A 19,338-nucleotide genomic window follows, 5' to 3' on the forward strand; every position below is an offset into this window, starting at 1 on the left:
TTTTTAAATTTGAAGTTCTTGATTGGTTTCAGCACAGCTTAAACTGTTAAAAACCTTTTAGGATTCTATCAAGCATTACTGTGTAAATATAATGGTGGGAAAATGTACTTTAAAATTTCCAGTCACTGTTAGCCATCCATAAGGAAAGAGACTGAGGGACTAGTATGATAAAAGCGATCAAATATGTGTGATCTCCAGCTCCCAGGTCAGCGCTTCCGGTCTCTAAAACATCAATGGGCTGCACTCTGCTGGAGTGTCATCTGAAATCCTAAATCACAACAGGGCCCCCTGATTGCCCTTAGTATACGGGTTTTGAAGAACAAATTTCCCTTTTCTATTAGTGAGCGTGATAATCTAATGACCTCAATTAGAGATGGAGTTAAAAAGGCCCATACATCTAAAAATAGCTCCATTATCCACGCTGAGAGGGTCCCGTTTCTGTTTCCTCCGCCCCGGCTGATATTAAGTAAGTGGCGATCGATCAGGGAAATGTCTGGCTCCCATTTCTCATAAATTGAAGGGCTGTGGCTTTAAGTAATCGCGGGCAGCCTGTGCCAGAGGCAGGAGCTGCAGTATCAGCTTCTGTGGGGAGAGAGAAAGAGAGAGAGAGGAGTCGGAGGCAGTAACCTGCAGGACGCCAGGGAAGGCCACCAGGGCCAATGGCGCTCCTCCGGGGTTGAGCTTTGAATGTGGGCAGACCCGACCCGGTGGGGGGCGGGGCCACCTGTGCACTACTCGGAAGGTGCAGGGGGTGGGGGAGTTGGAGACCGAAGCTGGAAAATGGGCTGCCCCAGCAGCAAAATGTGCCTGTCTCTTCCATGTGCAGCAACAAGGGTAATTAGTATTTGTTTACAGGGCTTTACTGGAAAGGGTGTCAGGGACTAACGCAGACCCTGTCTGGAACCAGAGCGAAGTGCTTTGGATTGAGAAGCAACCCTAGCCCGCAGAGGCCAGTCTCATGATCTCTGCCACAGTGTGATCCAGACGCGGGAGCCCCACATCTGTGGTGATCCCAGGAAGGGCATTTTCAGAGAGCTTGGAAATCCTCTGCCTTCTTAGTTCCATCCCGGTGCCAGGGAATCTGCATCCCGAGGAACGGTGGCTAACGATTGTGTTTGTATGTGTGGATGTGTGATTGCTACAGATCCTGCAGGTAACCTGAAAATTATTCTTTATCGCAAGATTTGATATTTGCACAAACAGCCTCCTGACGGCCTTTACTTCACTTCTGTTAAATGTATTTATCCATGATGTAAGAATCTTTGGGAAATGGTGTGTAGCTGGGTAAAATCAATGTAATTTCATCTTTAAGATATTAAATTTGGTTTGTCCCACTTTAAAAACAAACTTTCTTTTTCTTGTGTAGAGTACAGGATTGGCCCTATAACAAAAACTTTTTTTTTTATTTGCAGATATGGGACAAAGTCCTTATAAGTGCCTATGTTTAGAACATTAAATATTTATCTTAAACCGATTAGGCCTTTATTGCCCTTGGAGGGAGAGAATGCATTACTTCTTAAGTACAGTATACATTAGCTGAAAGCGTTAGTGGGTCTGCAGTGAGCACCAGACGCAAAGCAAATATTTTTAAATGAGCCATTCATTTCCTCAGGGGAAAGTTTCACCAGGACCGGGGAAAATACAGATTTTCGAAACCCCAAATTCCTTCATGGCAAAGGGACATCTGTGTTTTGCTTTGTTTTTAACGACACAAATTGTTAGCTTAAGTAATTTGTATCTTGGCTTCTCGATTCTGGGTCTCATTTTCCTAGCAGTAGTAAATGTGTATCTTACTGAAAAGGGACCCTCTTCAAACCCTGAGTAACCCGATGTGTGTTTTCCGCAGCGGGAAGAAGCTCTGAAGCAACACAAAACCCTCTCTCAGGAACTCATCAACCTCCGGGGAGAGCTAGGTAAGAGCCGGTGAGCGAGAGCTCCTTTTCAGCCCTTGGTAAAAGTTACTGCAATTGAAAAATCCGCGCTGCCCTCCTGCTCTGCAGCTGGAGCTGCATTCTCCCTTTCCCGTATCTGTGCAAACGCTTACTGTCGACATGGCTTTTGAATCTTGGCAATGTGACCAAAGATCACAGAATTCCTGGCACTGGTCTCTGAGTAAGCTAACAGAGCTTTCCGATGGCCAAAGCGTGCTCCCTACCCCGCAGACGGGGACAGAGTGACTTTTCTGCGATTGAGAGGATATCCTGTTGGGTAATTATGTCGTGTTATTTTAATTTTCTTGGAATCAATTTTAATATTATCTTTCTCTGATAAGAGTATTTACATTACACATCTCAGGGATGGTATGTGTGTGCTTACAAGGATGTTAAGACCGCCCATTAGAACAAGGACGCCCTATGCTACTCAGTCAGGATGAGCTAAGGAAGAAAGAACATTACCACCTCCAGGGGCAGCATAGTATGCCTACAACACTGCACTCTAAGTCCTATTGTTTGCTGTCTGAGTTCTTGGCTCTTCTGAAGATCTAAGATGTGAGGGGCAAAGATAATATTGTTGCCCTCCTTTCTACCTCAGCTACAGTGTTCTTTGCCCCCCACCCCCACAACACACTCAAGGTCTGTGGGAACCCCTCATCCTAGGAATCTAGGAATTGGTTTCTTGATTTAGTGACACCTAGATCTGGAGTTGTTCAGCGAAAGGTCACTTGCCTTGTCCTGGGCTTTGCTTGCTGATGGGCTATCCGCGAAGTATACCTAGCAGAAGCTCAAGGGGGAACAGCTGGAGATAAAGCAGATTTCGCTCCTTTAATTCTCCAAGAATCCTGTTTTCCTCGGAGAACCAGACCATAGTTTAATCACTGCCCATCTAATTTGCTGGGACTGGAATATTCGTCAACAACTCCACTGGTCCAACCAAGGTAAAGGTCTAGCGTCGGTGCCTGTGGGGTCAAGACGGTGCCCTTTCCTATTCCTGTACTGCCCAGTGGGAGCTGAGGGCAATTCATAGCCAGCCCTTGAGGTTCATAAGGCATCTGTGCCCTGTGGAAAAATCTCTTTAAGACAATGCAGAGCTCGGTGATGGGAGAGAGCTCCTGCAAACCAGAACAGCAAGGGCCACTGCAAGGGCGGCCCTGATCCCAGACCACTGTGAAGGCCTTCCACTGTCTAATTTTGATCTGGCTGCCTCCCTTTTGGCTACTCAATGACCAGCCGAATTATTTTGTCTGCGCCTTAAGTGCTGTAATGGATACGCAGTTAGGAGATGAAGAAAGAGGGCCTTTTGTGCATTTCCAGAGTTCCTCAGAACACAGCGGAGGTGGCCATGAGCCTGCCTCATTCAGGTTTCCACTCTCTGAGAGAAGTCAGGATGGGACAGAAGGGGACACTGAGCTCTCAATGCCTCTGCTTGAATGGGATCCTCTTTTCACAATGAAGCAGTTTAAATGGGAGCCCATGTCCCCAGCACTTCCAGCTATCACATGGCCCGTCAGGAAACAGCCGCGCTTTGTACGCTCACCTCTCTGTCCGAGATAAGGAGAATGTGGCCTGGTGTGTTTTTCCTGCCACTGTCAACGTGTCAGAATGCTATGGGTGGCCTGTTTGTATTGTTTTGTCACCCTAGGCTAGAATGGGGAAATGGTGTCATTTCTGCTAGCAACTGAGTCAGACAGGCTTGCTCAAGTACAGGCACTTGCTGAAATACCAGCATAGGCATCTGGGAAAAGGTTTGGCTTGGCCAGCAAATAGAAGAGAATCCCTTGAACAAGTGTGATGAAACTGGGCAGAAAGAAGGTTCTCGAAGCTTTCAGATGCGTTTGTGTCATGGGCCAGAATGGAAAAGGATCAGGTTAGATGTCGAAGTTCAAACCTCAGTTTTCCAGTTTGAGGCAATCAACTGTGTAGGACCCTGGTGTCATAGTTGCCAGGCTCGAATCCTTGGGATGGACGCTGGCTGGCCCAGGTCTGTCAGGTCACCTTTCTCCTGCCCTAGTCTTAGTCTCTCTAAAGTGACAGTATATATGTATGTGCCCCAGGGATGGTCATGAGGCTCACATGAGGTAAAACATTGCAAAACACGTGTGCCAGGTGTTACCTGCCTTTAACCATGCATGCTGGGATGTCTGCAGTTTTGTGTTTATATCGTGTGTGTGCCTGTAATCCGAGTACTCTGGAGGCCAAGAGGATCGCTTCAAGACCTAGGCCAGCATCGTGAGTGACAGGCCAGCCTGAGCTACATAGTGAGGACCTGCGCGCGCACGCACACACACACACACACACACACACATGCACTTCACAGCTGTGTCATGATTAGCCACATGGCCTTTTTGTGAAAGCATAAACCACACCATGGGAAGCAATAATAAGCAAACAAGGTGCTATTAGAAATCCCTCAGGACAGGCCTATCACGCTTAAATGCAGTGAGACCCAACCAGTCATTTGCTGCTATGTTGGTGTTTAACGTTGGGTTAGCAGTGTGGGTTTTTTTTTCCTTTAAATTACATTTATTTGTGTGTGTATCCACATGTGTGAGCCACAGCACATATGTTGGGGGCAGAGGACAGCTTGCAGGACTGGGTTCTCCCCTTCCACCCAGAGAGTTCCAGTGATGGAACTCTGGTTCTTAAGGTTTGGTGGCAAGCTTAATCCCCTGAGCTATCTAGCAAGTCCATCGGGTTTAATAGATACTCATAATCTCCACTTGCATCAAGCATTGTTGTAATCCCAAAGAGACTCCCTTAAGCCTCCACTCCCTTACAAGCAAATACTGATCTGGGTTGTACAACCAGCTACCAGTTTGTCTCTTCTAGAATTTTGTGTCATTGAAAGTGTAGTGTGCTCACTAGCCTGGCTTCTCGGACAGACGACCACGCTTCTGAGGTGTATTCACGTGTCTCTGGATTCTTTTTACAAGTCCAGTACTTTTCCTCGTCACACCCCGTAGCCTCCAACTGAAGGCGTTATTAATGGCTGTGGACCGCCTATAGCAGAGGTTCTCAACCTGTGGGTCACAACCCCTTGGGGGTCAAACAACCCTTTCACAGGGCTTACACATCAGATATTTACACTTCGATTCATGACAGTAGAAAAAAATCACAGTTATGAAGTAGCAACAAACATAATTATATGGTTGGGGGTCACCACAACATGAGGAAGTGTACTGAAGGGTCTCCGCCTCAGGAAGGCTGAGAAGCGCTGCTCTGTAGAGAGGTACAGCACTAAGACTATATGACCATGACTCACTGGTCCTTCCTGCACTGCAGGTGTGTGCCAAGAGGCCCCGCCTCTAGGTGAGCTGACACTTTCTCCTGCATTGCCCCTTGCTTCCCGAGTCCTCCACACATCTTCTTACTCAAAGCCGTGTGCATCCCTCAGTGTTCCAGGAGGCATCGGGTTGAGTCACCCGGCACCCAGGACAGCCGCTGACTCACACTCCCGATATTACAACACGCAGATCAGTATGTATCCTTCCTCAGCATTCCTGGAGCCATAACTCCTTTTGTGGACGATACTGCCATGGCTACCCAACAGGCTGCATATCTCGCCAGCCGGCCATAGTACCCTTTTCTATGGGCTCCGAAGAGGGCACTGGTGAACCTGGCACTGTAGCACCCACTTGTTGCGGGAGGTCCTCCCACTCCTCCAGCCTATCACCGCTGAGGTACCAGCCCATTGGGGCGTGGTTTCTCTCCCTTTAAAAAAGCGGCCACTTCCCTCTCCTCTCTCTCTTCACTTCCTGCTCCACTGGCGACTAGACTCCTTTCCTGGTTGCGTAGAGGGCTGTTGCCTGGGACAGTGATCTGTAAGTTTTTTCCCCTTTAAATAAATACCACCCTAATAATCATAACCCCGAATTGGTGTGGCATTGTTTGTGACTTTCGCCTTCATTTTGGCACCCAACATTTGGTTTTAGAACCTCTCCTTTCCCCGCTCGCAGCCGCAAGTTCGGCTTGGCGGCCGCGAGTTTGGCTTGGCGGGAGCCCTCCCTTCCTCAGCTGCTGCCTGTGCCTTCCAGCAGCGGCCTTGGCCTCCCCACGTGGATTTAAACTCCACAGGCCCGCGTAGTCTCTGGCCGCGTGGTTTGCTCTTTTCTGAGTCATTTTTAAATCTCCCTTGCAAGTACAGCTCTTAAGTGGCACGAACCAGAGCACGCGGTTGCTGAAAGCTGCAACCCCTCAGGGTGACTCTGTCACATGGAGGCATAAGCGGCTTCCAGATTGCTCTTCTCTACCCCTGGATTCTGGGTTTCTGGTTCCGTCTCAGGAATTGATTTAATTACATTTACTTTGTTGAGAAACTTGCATTTTCCAGTTTTTAACATCTACTAAGGCACTGAAACAGGACCATGTTTTCACCGCGACTCTGCAACAGCGCCACCTGCTGGATAATAGGCAATATGGCAGTTTTCGTTTCTAACGCAAATTTTACTGCTTTGTTTTCACTAATACAATGGATTAGTAAACTTATATTTATTAATACAATGAATTACATCATACAAGGTTTATATGATTATGGGGATACCTTAATTTGCTTGATACTAGGCCTCAGTTTTCTTTTCCATATTCTATCATTAAGGAAGAATATGGCACTCCTAAGAACGATTGAATCTTTACGTACTAATAATGAACAGAAGAATATGGCACTCCTAAGAATGATAGAATCTTTACAAACTAATAATGAACAACTAATTGACAGGATTAAAATTATTGAAAATCAGAGGTTATCTGAACAAGTGGATACTATGACAGACAAAATTGATTCCATATCCAAGGGTATTAGAAAGTTACCTTGAAAGGGTTCAGGCTGTTGAATTTGACCTTCAGACTTTATCACAAAGTTTTGATAAGGTAACAGACAGAATGTACCTCCAAGATGGGAATCTACATGATATACAAGAAAAGTTTAAGGAGGACATGTTATCTTTGAAGGAAAAAATTAAAGCTTTGGAATCACAGGTGCAGAATGGGGACCAAAAAATTGATACCTCAGTGAAATCACTGGAAATATATACAGGTCAGGAGATTCAGGATTTAAGAGAGACAATGATAAAAAGATTTGAAAAGATTGGGGAAATTATTGCAGCTGGTGAACAGAGTAAGGAGGCACAAGGACAGGATACAATGCCTCCACCAGCTATTAGAACTGGCTTACCCAGGGTTCTAGCGACATACCCTATACTTAATTCTGAAAAAGCATCAACTTCTAAAGGCTCAAAGGGAGTCAGAGAAGCTAGATGGACGCCAATAGCAATGAATGATCTGAAAGAAATTAAGCAAGCTGTTGTTAATTTTGGCTTGCACAATGCATATGTAAAGGAAATGATAAGGACTTGGGCTTCTAATGCTAGAGCTACTCCCCATGATTTCCATCAGTTAGTGTCTGCAGTTTTAGATAATGGACCTTCCTTGATGTTTGGAATTTATTTCAGAGAAGAATCCAAACATATGGAACAGCAAGGAAGAGCAAAAGGTATTGAGGTTTCCCAAGATCAAATTCTTGGTGCAGGAGAATATGCTGATCCACAGGTCCAAGCTCTTTATGACGATGAAGTACTGTGTCTATGTCACCAAGCAGCTTTAAATGCTTGGAATAGGATACAAGATCCAGCAAAAAGGGTTGAATCATATACCAGAATTAGGCAGGGACAGAGAGAACCCTTTATTGACTTTTTGCAAAGATTAATTAAGGCTCTGGACATAGGGGTAACAGACCCAGAAGCTAGATGAATACTTCTTGAATCTCTAGCTTTTGAGAATGCAAACATAGAATGCAAAAAGATAATTGGGCCTTTAAAGTCTAGATCAGCACCTATGGATGAATGGATTCAGCATACGATGAATGTTGAGACATTTAGCTATAATGACGAATCTTGGGTAGGAGAAGTGATTTTCAAAGCAATGAGGAGACGTCAAACTGCCAGGTGTTTTAATTGTGGTAAATTAGGACATTTGCAAAGGGATTGCAGGCAAAGAATTTCTAGGAATAATGTCTCTTCTGGGAATGACAAAAATAGGAGACCTCGGACTTCAGGTATACGTAGGAGATGCGGTAAAGGCCGACATTGGTCCAACAAATGTAGGTCAACAACAGACAGACGGGGCAATCCGATATCATCGGGAAACTCCTTGGGGGGCCTCTCGCAGGCCCCCAAACCAACAGTGGCCCAGTCATTCCCAGTCACAGTGGAGAACGTGCCTCACCAAGAAAATTAAAAGCTCCAATTTCTGCTGTAAAAAGTAATACTGGTCTAAATGAAGAATTACGTGTGGAGGATGAGTCAAAAAACCCAATAGGACAGAGTAAACGTATATTTTGGCAGACTTCTATTAATGATCAAAGACCAAAGCTAAGAGTCTGTATAAATGGCACTTTTATTGAAGGCTTATTAGACACAGGTGCGGATGTAAGTATCATTACCCCAGAATCTTGGCATCCGAATTGGCCTCTTCAAGAGGTAGATGTTCAGTTCCTGGGAATTGGAACCCTATCTCGTAAAAAACAAAGCACAAGATGGGTTGAATGCATAGGGCCTGAAGGGCAAATAGGAAGACTAAGGCCATATATAGCCAATGTTGCCATAAATTTATGGGGCCGTGACCTGCTACAGCAATGGGATACCCAGATTAACATTCCTGTATTTCCAGGAACTCATAATTCTGGGAAGGATATGATGAGGTATTATGGAAAAAGTTCACTAGCCATTCAGGCTGTACAAGAACATACAGCAAATACCAAACCTTTAGAGGTACCAACAGCCCTACCTTTAAAATGGCTAACTGAGAAGCCAATATGGACCAAACAATGGCCTCTAGCTGAAGATAAACTACAGGCATTGGAACAGCTGGTGCAAGAGCAACTAGATGCTCACCATATTGAAGAATCAACCAGCCCTTGGAATTCTCCTGTGTTTGTTGTAAAAAAGAAATCTGGTAAATGGAGAATGGTGACAGATCTAAGAGCTGTCAACAAAGTAATTCAACCTATGGGCCCACTACAATCTGGAATTCCTTTGCCTTCTCTGTTACCAAAAGGATGGCCTCTTATAGTTATTGATTTGAAAGATTGTTTTTTCACTATACCGTTACAAGAAAAGGATAGAGAAAAATTTGCCTTCACAGTGCCTACTTATAATAATTCTCAGCCTAATAGGAGATATCAATGGACTGTCCTCCCACAGGGTATGCTCAATAGTCCTACACTGTGCCAATATTTTGTAAGTAAGCCATTGGAAATAATTCGTAAACAATTCCCCAAGTCCATCATTTATCATTACATGGATGACATCTTGTTATCTGATTCAAATAAAGATACTTTAGAAAGGATGTTTGAAGAAGTAAAGAAAGTCTTGCCTAGGTGGGGATTACAAATTGCCCCTGAAAAGATTCAAAGAGGAAATTCTATTAATTACCTAGGTTACAGAATAGGGTTAGAGAAAATTAAAATGCAAAAGGCACAAATTAGGAGAGACCGGTTAAAGACTCTTAATGACTTCCAAAGATTGTTAGGAGACATTTCCAGTCTACGACCAGCTGTTGGGATAACACCTGATCTGATAGTTCATTTAAACAAAACCTTAGATGGTGATAAAGATTTGAATAGTCCAAGAGAACTGACAGCTGAAGCAGAAAAGGAACTGACAATGATTGAGTAAAAATTACAGGAGGCACATGTGGATAGGGTGAACCCAAATCTTAGCTGCATCCTAGTCATATTGCCTTCCAGAATTTCTCCTACAGGGATTCTAATGCAGAGGGAAGATATTATTTTAGAGTGGATATTTATACCTAATAAACCAAGTAAAAAATTAAAAACTTATGTGGAAAAAGTCTCTGAATTAATTATAAAAGGTAAGCTGAGACTTCGTCAACTAGCAGGTATAGACCCAGCAGAAATTATAGTGCCTTTTACTACTGAAGAAATAAAAAAGTTATGGGAAGACAATGAACCGTGGCAAAGAGCTTGTGCTAACTTTTTGGGAGAAATTAATAGCAACTATCCCAAAAGTGATAGACTTAATCTCATAAAAAGAACTTCTTGGATTCTTCCTAGAATTGTACGTGATGCTCCAATAACTGGAGCCCGTATGTTCTATACTGATGCAAATAAATCAGGGAAAGCAGGTTACAAGTCAGATGAATTGAGTAAGGTGGAACAAAGCCCTTATAATTCTGTCCAGAAGGCAGGATTATATGCCATTCTTATGGTGCTAAGGGATTTTAAAGAACCTCTTAATATAGTTACAGATTCACAATATGCAGAAAGAGTTATCTTGCATATTGAAACTGCTGAATTTATACCAGATGACACAGAGTTGACTTCATTGTTTATCCAGGTACAAGACATAATCAGGAACAGGCTTTGTCCGATGTACATAACACACATCCGGTCCCATACAGGTCTGCCTGGTCCTCTAGCCCAAGGCAATGCTGAGATTGATCAATTATTGATTGGAAGTGTGTTGCAGGCCTCAGAATTTCATAAGAAGCATCATGTCAATAGTAAAGGCCTAAAGAAAGAATTTTCCATTACTTGGCAACAAGCTAAGGACATTATAAAGAGATGTCCTACTTGTTCTTTCTATAATCAAACACCGTTGCCTGCAGGGAGTAACCCAAAGGGTACTAAGAGAAATGAAATCTGGCAGATGGATGTGTTCCACTTTATGGAATTTGGTAAATTAAAATATGTACACCACACCATAGACACGTATTCAGGTTTTCAATGGGCTACTGCCCTGAGCTCAGAAAAGGCTGATTCAGTAATCACACATTTATTGGAAGTTATGGCCATCATGGGTATACCTGCACAAATAAAGACAGATAATGGTCCAGCATATGTATCTAAGAAAATGAAACGCTTTTTTGATTATTATATTATAAAACACATTACAGGTATACCAAATAATCCTACAGGTCAGGCAGTTATAGAAAGATCAAATCGTACTATAAAGGATATGCTGAACAAACAGAAAGGGACTGAAAATACCCCCAGAAATAGATTACATAATGCTTTATTAACCTTGAATTTTCTTAACGCTAATGAGAAAGGAACGACAGCAGCAGAAAGACATTGGATAATGGAAAAGTCTGCTGAACTAAATCAACCGATTTATTTCAAAGATGTGCTGACCTCTCAATGGAAGCCAGGAGATGTGCTACGTTGGGGAAGGGGTTTTGCTCTTGTTTCCACAGGAGAAGAAAAATTGTGGATACCATCAAAATTAATAAAGTTTCGATTTGAAGAGGAGAAACCTCTTGGAAAGGAGAAATGACAACTTATCCACAATGATGATATTCATACAGGTGGTAAGAAAAACATATAGAATGGGGGCAGGGTTCTGTTCTTATCTCCACAGGAAAACACTCATCTTTGAAAAATTCAAGGGACCCTGGATATTTGGATACTGACAGATGGAAAAATACCTGCCCAATAGGAAATATCAAGAAAACTGAAAGGGTTGTGTAAGTAATATTAAACCATATTTCTAAATTTATAAAGCTGGTTTTGAAGTTGGACTCTGGCTCAGTCCCTCTCCAATTCCAAGCCTGTTAGTAAGAGAAAAACCCAGAGTTTCTGGAGTTTCTGTCTCATGTCAAGAGCCATGATATGGGACAGAAAGAAATATGAGTTTAGAAAACATCTTTGCTTTTCTTCATATCTATCATACTTTTCATTGATTATATCTATCATGTCTTTCATTGAATATATATATGTCTATATATGTCTATATGATTAATGTTTAAGTTTTTCATAATGAACAATGAGTTTTTCCTGAAGTGACATTTGAAGTTTCCAGGAAGAAGATGGGGCCCCATAAGAACAACTCCACCTGGTTGATATGACGTCATGATACTGATAGCGCTACTACAAGACCTGTTTTGGATACCAGCTGCACAAGACGATCCCAACTTGGTTAGCTGAAATGGTGCACATCTTGTACAACATTCTGGCCAGACCTCCACAAAATACTCAGAGACTATTTGCAATTTTAAAAGACATTGATCTTGAAATTTAACCATCATTTCACTTTCACAGGATCCCCCAGAAAGAACGTCGCCCCTATGACAGCTGGAAGTAATTCTAGAGGACGACATCCCCTCTCCCAGTAAAGTTTGCCCTTGGGTTTAGGGACATCATTTAGGGGTTGATTATAATTAGTATACGATTGAGGGTTGGGGGAGGAATTTTATACGCTCAGGGATCATTTTGAAAAAAAAAAGAGGGATGATGGGATAATAGATTTGTAATTGTGAGTTACTGTTTTTAGACAAATACATTGGTATAGATTCTTTTTTTTAAAATTTATTTATTTATTAAGGATTTCTGCCTCGTCCCCACAACCGCTTCCGATTTCCCTCCCCCTCCCCCGATCAAGTCCCCCTCCCTCATCTGCTCGAAGAGCATTCAGGGTTCCCTGACCTGTGGGAAGCCCAAGGACTGCCCACCTCTATCCAGGTCTCGTAAGGTGAGCATTCAAACTGCCTAGGCTCCCACAAAGCCAGTATGTGCAGTAGGATCAAAAACCCACTGCAATTGTTCTTGAATTCTCAGTATTCCTCATTGTCCGCTATGTTCAGCTAGTCCGGATTTATCCCATGCTTTTTCAGACCTAGGCCAGCTGGCCTTGGTGAGATCCCAATAGAAAAAAGAGAGCATCTTCAACAAATGGTGCTGGCAAAACTGGTATAGATTCTTGTATATTGATACAAAGTTAAATTATATTGACTATTGTACGCATGCATGTTTCTACCTCTGTTTAAAACATTTTTTATGTATTGACATATATTGTATTGATATATATATATTGTATATATTTACCATATTGCAGTGTACATTTCTACCTCTGATTAAGACACTTATATAATGATTGTGTATTGATATATATTTACCTACTGCAATGTATATTTGTACATTGTTTATATTTGGAGGTCATTGTCCTCATTTGTTTCACAGTCGTTTATTGTCTTAGTCTTTAAGTTAGATAGATATTGAGAATTATATAGACTAATAGTCATCTAAGTTTGTCATTTATAATAGACTAATCAGGTTCTTTAGATATATAGAGATTATACTCAGTATAGATAGATAATCTTCAACTTCTTCAAAGAGCTGTAGAAAATGGCCTTTAATCTAACTCAGAGTTTTGTGGTAGTGAGACACAATTGCTCCTGGCAACACCACTCTATTCCCGAGAGAATGTTGAGCACCAAAGACACTCCACCTGGAGCCTTCTTTTTGGCAGAACTGGCCTTGGGGCAAAGAAATGCCCATACCCCAACGACTGACAAAGATACAGAGCGTGCATCAATGGATAAAACAGGGCTGTCATATCCTGCCAAGACAGGGTAAGATAGTTTTGAAAAGTTGCTTGCCTTTGAAAATGGTATGTCAGTTATGTTAGGCCTTAGCCAAAGTTGGTTGCTTCAACGCTGCTAACGTGATTTTGGGTGATTGCCCAGGTAGCCAGTTGTCTCTGTGATTTGTTGCATGTTTTGGAAGTTGTTTTACTGAACTTCCTAATTACCCAGGTAACATTATTTCCCTTCTCAGATCTTTGATGGGGTTGAAGACTATATAAATGTAGTTACTTTCTCTCATGACTTGGCCAAGTTATTTATTATACAAGACCTAAGCTAGTTAGAATAGGATATTTGTACTTATTGTATATAATTTCATAGTAGGTTTAGAACTCTTATTTAAACAAAAGGGGGAGGTGTTGCGGGAGGTCCTCCCACTCCTCCAGCCTATCACCGCTGAGGTACCAGCCCATTGGGGCGTGGTTTCTCTCCCTTTAAAAAAGCGGCCACTTCCCTCTCCTCTCTCTCTTCACTTCCTGCTCCGCTGGCGACTAGACTCCTTTCCTGGTTGCGTAGAGGGCTGTTGCCTGGGACAGTGATCTGTAAGTTTTTTCCCCTTTAAATAAATACCACCCTACTAATCATAACCCCGAATTGGTGTGGCATTGTTTGTGACTTTCGCCTTCACCCACTTTACTTTGTTTTTTGTTGTTTGTTTAGAGCCTGGCTTGGGTCCTGGTGCTCTTTCCCCTCATTCATGCCTGGTTTCCTACAGGTTTTAGGCGGGGTCTGACTCATGTGTCTCTCTACCTCTTCTGCATCTGTTACCTTTCTGCCAAAGTGTTCTCTCCTCTTGATGCTACCCTTCTAGTCTTGCCTCTCAGACTCTTCATTTGCTCAGTTTTTAAAGTCCTGTCTAAAACGTCTTGTCTTCAGTTGAGTTTCACCAGATCTTTCAAACAAGTGAATTTTACTCTCCTTACCTGTCTGGTTGCTTGGTCCACATTAAGGCTTTTTGTACTTAGCTGTTTATGGGCCTCTTCCCTTCTTCCAGAGCTATGAGGCCTTCACAGGCAAAGTCACCATCTTCATCAGTTGTGTCATCCCGGGCTGCACTGATGCTAAGACTGTAGCTAAAGGATGGATGCTGCAACCTAAAATGATGACATGGAAGGTGGGCTTCTCCTTGTAGTGTGCAGGTGTTTGAGGGGTTTGATAAGCACAAGCATTTCCATTGAGCTGCTTTAAAAAGGATACTCTGTCTTTCGGGATGAATGATAGTAATGGCAATGTATAATTCCGATGGTAGCCATGTCTCACCATGACGGCAGTTCACCAGAGAATACTTAATGCCAGTTTTTGTGCTTTTTATTGTTACGTTTCATGGTCAATATTTAAAGCAACCTTTTGCCTCTGAGAAAGTCATTCTGATTCTCTCTGGAGTCGTGTTGAATAAAAAGTAGTATATGGCGGTCTCTCACCATAATCTTTGAGGTTCCCATTGTTCTTAAGATTACATTTTTCTTCTTTATAAAGAAAAAGATTTGTTGTGGTGCTAGGGATCAAACCCAGGGTACTGCACATGCTAGACAAACCGTTGCTGGGCTGCACCCCTAGCCTCAAAGAAGATATATATAAATTTAGCTGTAAGAAGTTGGGGCTAACTCCCTTAACTTTTTATTCATTAAAGTCCCAATTGTATTTTATGAACCAAATGAGATTTTAACCCTTAATGCACTAAGCATTGCTAGAACCCCTGGGCTAAGTGTGTTAAAACCCTCAGTAGTACTTTTCCCTTTTTATGTAAAAATTAGGACAGATGTTGGGGGCATTTTCTGGATTTTAATCATTCCTAAGAAAGCAATATTCAGCTCTAAGTAGTTTGTCATATAAAATAAATTGAGGCTCAAAAGCTGCGTTGTGTTCCTACTGTTAAGCAGTTCTGAAGCCAGAGGGTTTCGGTAAGAACCCAAAGTGGCCAAGCTACTAGATTTCTGTTTGTCCCGACAGAAAGTGCTTCGTGTGACCAAAACACTGGAAAGTCATCCAAAAGCAATAGTAGCAGGCATTGACAACCCCTGACTTTTGAAATCCTTCTCCAATGAAAGGAGTAAGAAGTAACTATTGCTAATATCTTCTTACCTTCTTAGAAAAAAAAGTAAGTTGTCAAAACCCAGAATACAAACCATCCGATGAGCGCTCACCCAGTGAGCCACAGACTGCTTCAACCTTGTGGGATGTTCCCAGTTCTGCACTTGATTCTGGTGTAACAAGGATGGGGGTCTATGGTGATCTAGACACTCTATAGCTGATTACAAGAGGCATTTTTTTTTAAATAGAATGTGATGAAATAGCAGTACGAGGAAACTTTTTTTTAATCTTGAAGAGGTGTTTGAAGGAGGGGTTGATAGCTACCTCAGAGTTGGGCCATTCTCTTGTTATCTATGTGTGTCCTAAATTTGGACAGGACTGGCTCTATTGGTATGTAAAAGTTCTTTTACCTACAGACATGCAAACGACTGCCAACAGTATTTTGGCATGAGACTTCTTGTCCTGGTTTTTTCCCAACGCTACAATCTCATATTTTCCTAACTCCGGGACACTTGTCTAGAGCGGTGTTTCACAAACGTCACCGTGAGATGAAACACATTTTCCTGTTCCCACACCCACCAATTCTGACTCGTTTAGTTTGGGATGGAATCCAGGAATCTGCACTTTTCATATCATCCAGGTGATTCTGACATCAGAGCCACCTGGGTTTTTGCACCCCGACACCTCACTGTCTAGAATGTTGCTTTTATTTAAAAGGGTGTATACGAACACAAATAGCTCCAAGAGACTTTAGTCCATTCCTATATGCTGAAAGTTTATGCATGCCCGAGGACTTGCATCTGAGCTTTTTCATCTTTCTGCCCTAAAAATGAAAGATCTGGGAGGAGGCAAGATGAACTAGTTAGTGACTGGTTAGTTGGGAAATTACCGCATCGTTTGATTGAAACCTGGTACTTTACTCTGTGATTCCTATCCTCAGACCTGTGTCTTAGAACTCATTGTCACAAAAGCACGGGCTTTTGTCTCTGATTCACTTTTAGTCCTTGATTTTTTTTCTTTCACGTATGTGTGGAGTGTGCACTGTTCTAACAAGGAGAATGGGGGTTCTGCAGCCTGTTGTTGGCTAGGGCACGAGATGAAAACAGCCGAAAAATCCTTCAGATCTGTCCTCGAGCGGGAGGAAGGACACTGGCAAGGAGAACCTGGCAGTGGAAGCTCTGCGGGCACCTCTGGCAGAAGGCGGCAGATAGGCTGGCAGGACCAGATTACAAACTGCCTTCCAGTAGGACGTGGTCACAACTATCAGTGGAGGAAAAGAAGGCCAGGGAGAGCATTGTTTTTTCCCATCGTTCAGTCTGTTGTGGCTCTGGGGGAGAACTGAGCTATAGCAATCCTTGGTGTAGGTGCTAACTTTTCCCTTTGAATTCCTAGCTGGGGAAGGTGGCCAGTTAGACCCAGTTTGGAGTTCTGTGTTTGGGACACAGAAGGTTAGGGGGTCTCAATTCTACTCTGCGCTCCCAGTTCCCTTGGTAATATCGACTTATCGTGGGTGGTGCTTGCTTAGCAGTGTGGAGCCCTGCATGAAAATATAAGCTTGATTTACTCAGGAGATTTTGTCTTTTTTTACTTCCCATGTAGATTATATCTATGTATGTGTCTCGTAGTGTCCTCATTGTTGTCTAGGTTCTCTGGGATTGTGATTTGTGGGCTGGTTTTCTTTGCTTTATGTTTAAAAACCACTTATGAGTGAGTGCATGTGATAATTGTCTTCCTGAGTCTGGGTTACCTCACTCAAAATGATATTTTCTAGCCCTGTCCACTTGCCTGCAAAATTCAAGATGTCGTTATTTTTTTCTGCTGTGTAGTACTCCAATGGAAGAGGGTTGAAGGGGAGAGGCAGGGAGGGGAGCAGAGAAAAATGTAGAGCTCAATCAAAATCAATAAAATAAGGAATAAATAATCCAATAAAAAGGAAAATATGAACTTGAGAGCCTTTTGCAAGGTGTGAAGTAAGTTTTAACGATAGTGTAGTATTATTATTGATGGGGAAGTCGATTTAATGGTGCAGACAAGTGTTTTGTTTTAGTTGATCCTTTGTGGATGTCACATCATGTACCCCAGTCCCACTCACCTACCTGTCCCCTCGCATCCACCCTCTGCCCTTGCAACCTCCCTCCCCAAAACAAAATTTAAAGGAAAAACTGAAAACCAAACAAAGCAAATGAGAAAGGAGAATTATCATCTTGACGAGGAAGCTGTGGCGTGCGTGGCCCAGTGAGTCACACCGTTTACCCTTTAGTCCACATATCTTTCCTTGCAAGTGTTCGTTGCCGTGAGTCATTGGTCTGGCTTGAGGCCCCTGGTTTCTGCTGTACGATCAATAATAGGCTCTCCCTGGAACTCCTTGCATATTCTGCCGTCGCCCTGTGTTGTGGAGACCCTGCAGCTCTGGATCTGTGGGTGTGCCCCCTTCACGAGCTGCAGCAGTTGGTAGATGAGGTGGATGTTGGCATGGGCCAACTCATAGCCCAGGTTCTGGGCCTGGGTGGTAGCTGGGTTGGTCAGCCCACCATGTTTCCGTCACCGTCACTACCCGGGTGAGCGCTCCAGCACCGTCTCAGCTAGCTCACCCAGTTTAGTCTACAGTGAGGAGCTGGGTCAGTTCTCCTGCTTTTAGGCCCTTGGGTCTGGCTCACTGGCACTCACCCCACCAGGGGCAGCTCTGCTTTCCTAGGGAGGGTGTGGGGCCTGCTCTCCTGATTGCTGTAGGGAACATGGGGAGGCAGGGCCAACTGTCCTGATCTGACACCTTCAGACCTAGTCCCTCTGTGACTCCACCAACAGGCTCAGCTCTAGTGTGCTGCCCAGGCAGGGTGCAGGGCCTGCTCTGTGTGCTGCAGCTTGTGAAGGACAAAGCTAGTTCTCCACTCTGGTGGCCCCAGGACCAATTCTTCTGTCTGCTGCAGGGGTCAACAAGGGATGAGGGCTAAGGGCATCTTTCCCTCACCCGTGCCACTATAGGGCAGATGGGGCAGGGTGCAGGGCCTGCTCTTCCTCTACCACAAGGGATGGGGGGGGGGGGGCGTCTTCTCTCCCTTGTGCAAATAGTTTTATAAAAATCAATGACCCAAAAGTTACGATTTGTGGGAGACTTTGAAACTGTTCACATAGATTTGCAGGCATCAAGCACAAGAGCAACCAGAAAGTCATTTGCAGCTAGTTTTGAAATGTAGAGGAGACCCTTGTCTACCATGGGTCTCCCAGGTTACTTGGCTCTGTGGAAGCTGCCTTTGGAGAAACGAAATGTGAAGGTCTTGGCGTTGGATGACCACCCCACGCAATCCACCACCACTCATGCGCTCATGCCCCGCTGTCCTGTCCTTAGACTCGCTGTGCAGCATATGACTCCACATCTGCCTTTAGCATCTTTATACTTTGAGGCCAGCAGAATGAAGCTCTGGAAAGTCTGAAATGCCCATGGTCACACAATCTGAGCCCCTCCCCCCACTTTTTCTTGGTTAGTTTTTTTTCAGGGACACCTTTGTTTGGAAAACGCATTAGGCCCACACTTTCTCTGGAAGTGTATCATGAGAGGACTTCATAGGGTAATATTATGCAATAATCATGGGGGAAGAGTCCATCTGTGGTTCTGGATGAGGTACAGAAAGTTAACAGTTGTGTGCATTTAAAAGAGCCAGAACTAGGAGCAGGGGCTGATTCCCCGGTGAGAGCAGGGGCTGATTCCCCAGAGTGAGAGACTGAGAAGAGGACCCAAGGCAGACAAGGCAAGTTGGACGCAAGCACCCCCATTTCCCTCATAAGTAATGCAGAAGAGGGGAACCCCAAAGGGGGGTTCTGCACACAACTGTCTCCCCAAAAGCATCTCAGGAAAGTGAGTACACAGTTGGAGAAAGGAGTCCTCCGTCTTCCTGTTTGGCTCTTTCTGTCACTATCTCTTACATGGTACAAACTCTGCCTTGCTTTCCATGTGAGCCGTGCCTCCTACACGTTCCCTTGTCCTCCTTTATTGTGT

The 19,338-nt window shown here is 43.6% G+C and overlaps 1 protein-coding gene across 7 annotated transcripts in view; it reads left to right on the forward strand.

Moving 5' to 3' along the window:
• Mtus1 (microtubule associated scaffold protein 1) overlaps positions 1-19,338 on the forward strand; it is a 139,914-nt gene that overhangs the window by 103,315 nt on the left and 17,261 nt on the right. For 6 of the 7 annotated variants that reach the window (XM_041644445.1, XM_041644443.1, XM_041644446.1 and 3 more), the window contains one exon: positions 1,847-1,913. In XM_041644445.1, the coding sequence (XP_041500379.1) occupies positions 1,847-1,913 (67 nt within the window). Of the gene's footprint in view, positions 1-761; positions 835-1,846; positions 1,914-19,338 lie in introns of those variants that run through there. The other variant, XM_041644449.1, reaches the window with a different exon arrangement.

The sequence above is a fragment of the Microtus oregoni genome, unplaced genomic scaffold (assembly GCF_018167655.1).
Source record: "Microtus oregoni isolate MIOR12 unplaced genomic scaffold, Mior012 000096F_ref0000112, whole genome shotgun sequence".
NCBI classification, from domain to species: Eukaryota; Metazoa; Chordata; class Mammalia; order Rodentia; family Cricetidae; genus Microtus; species Microtus oregoni.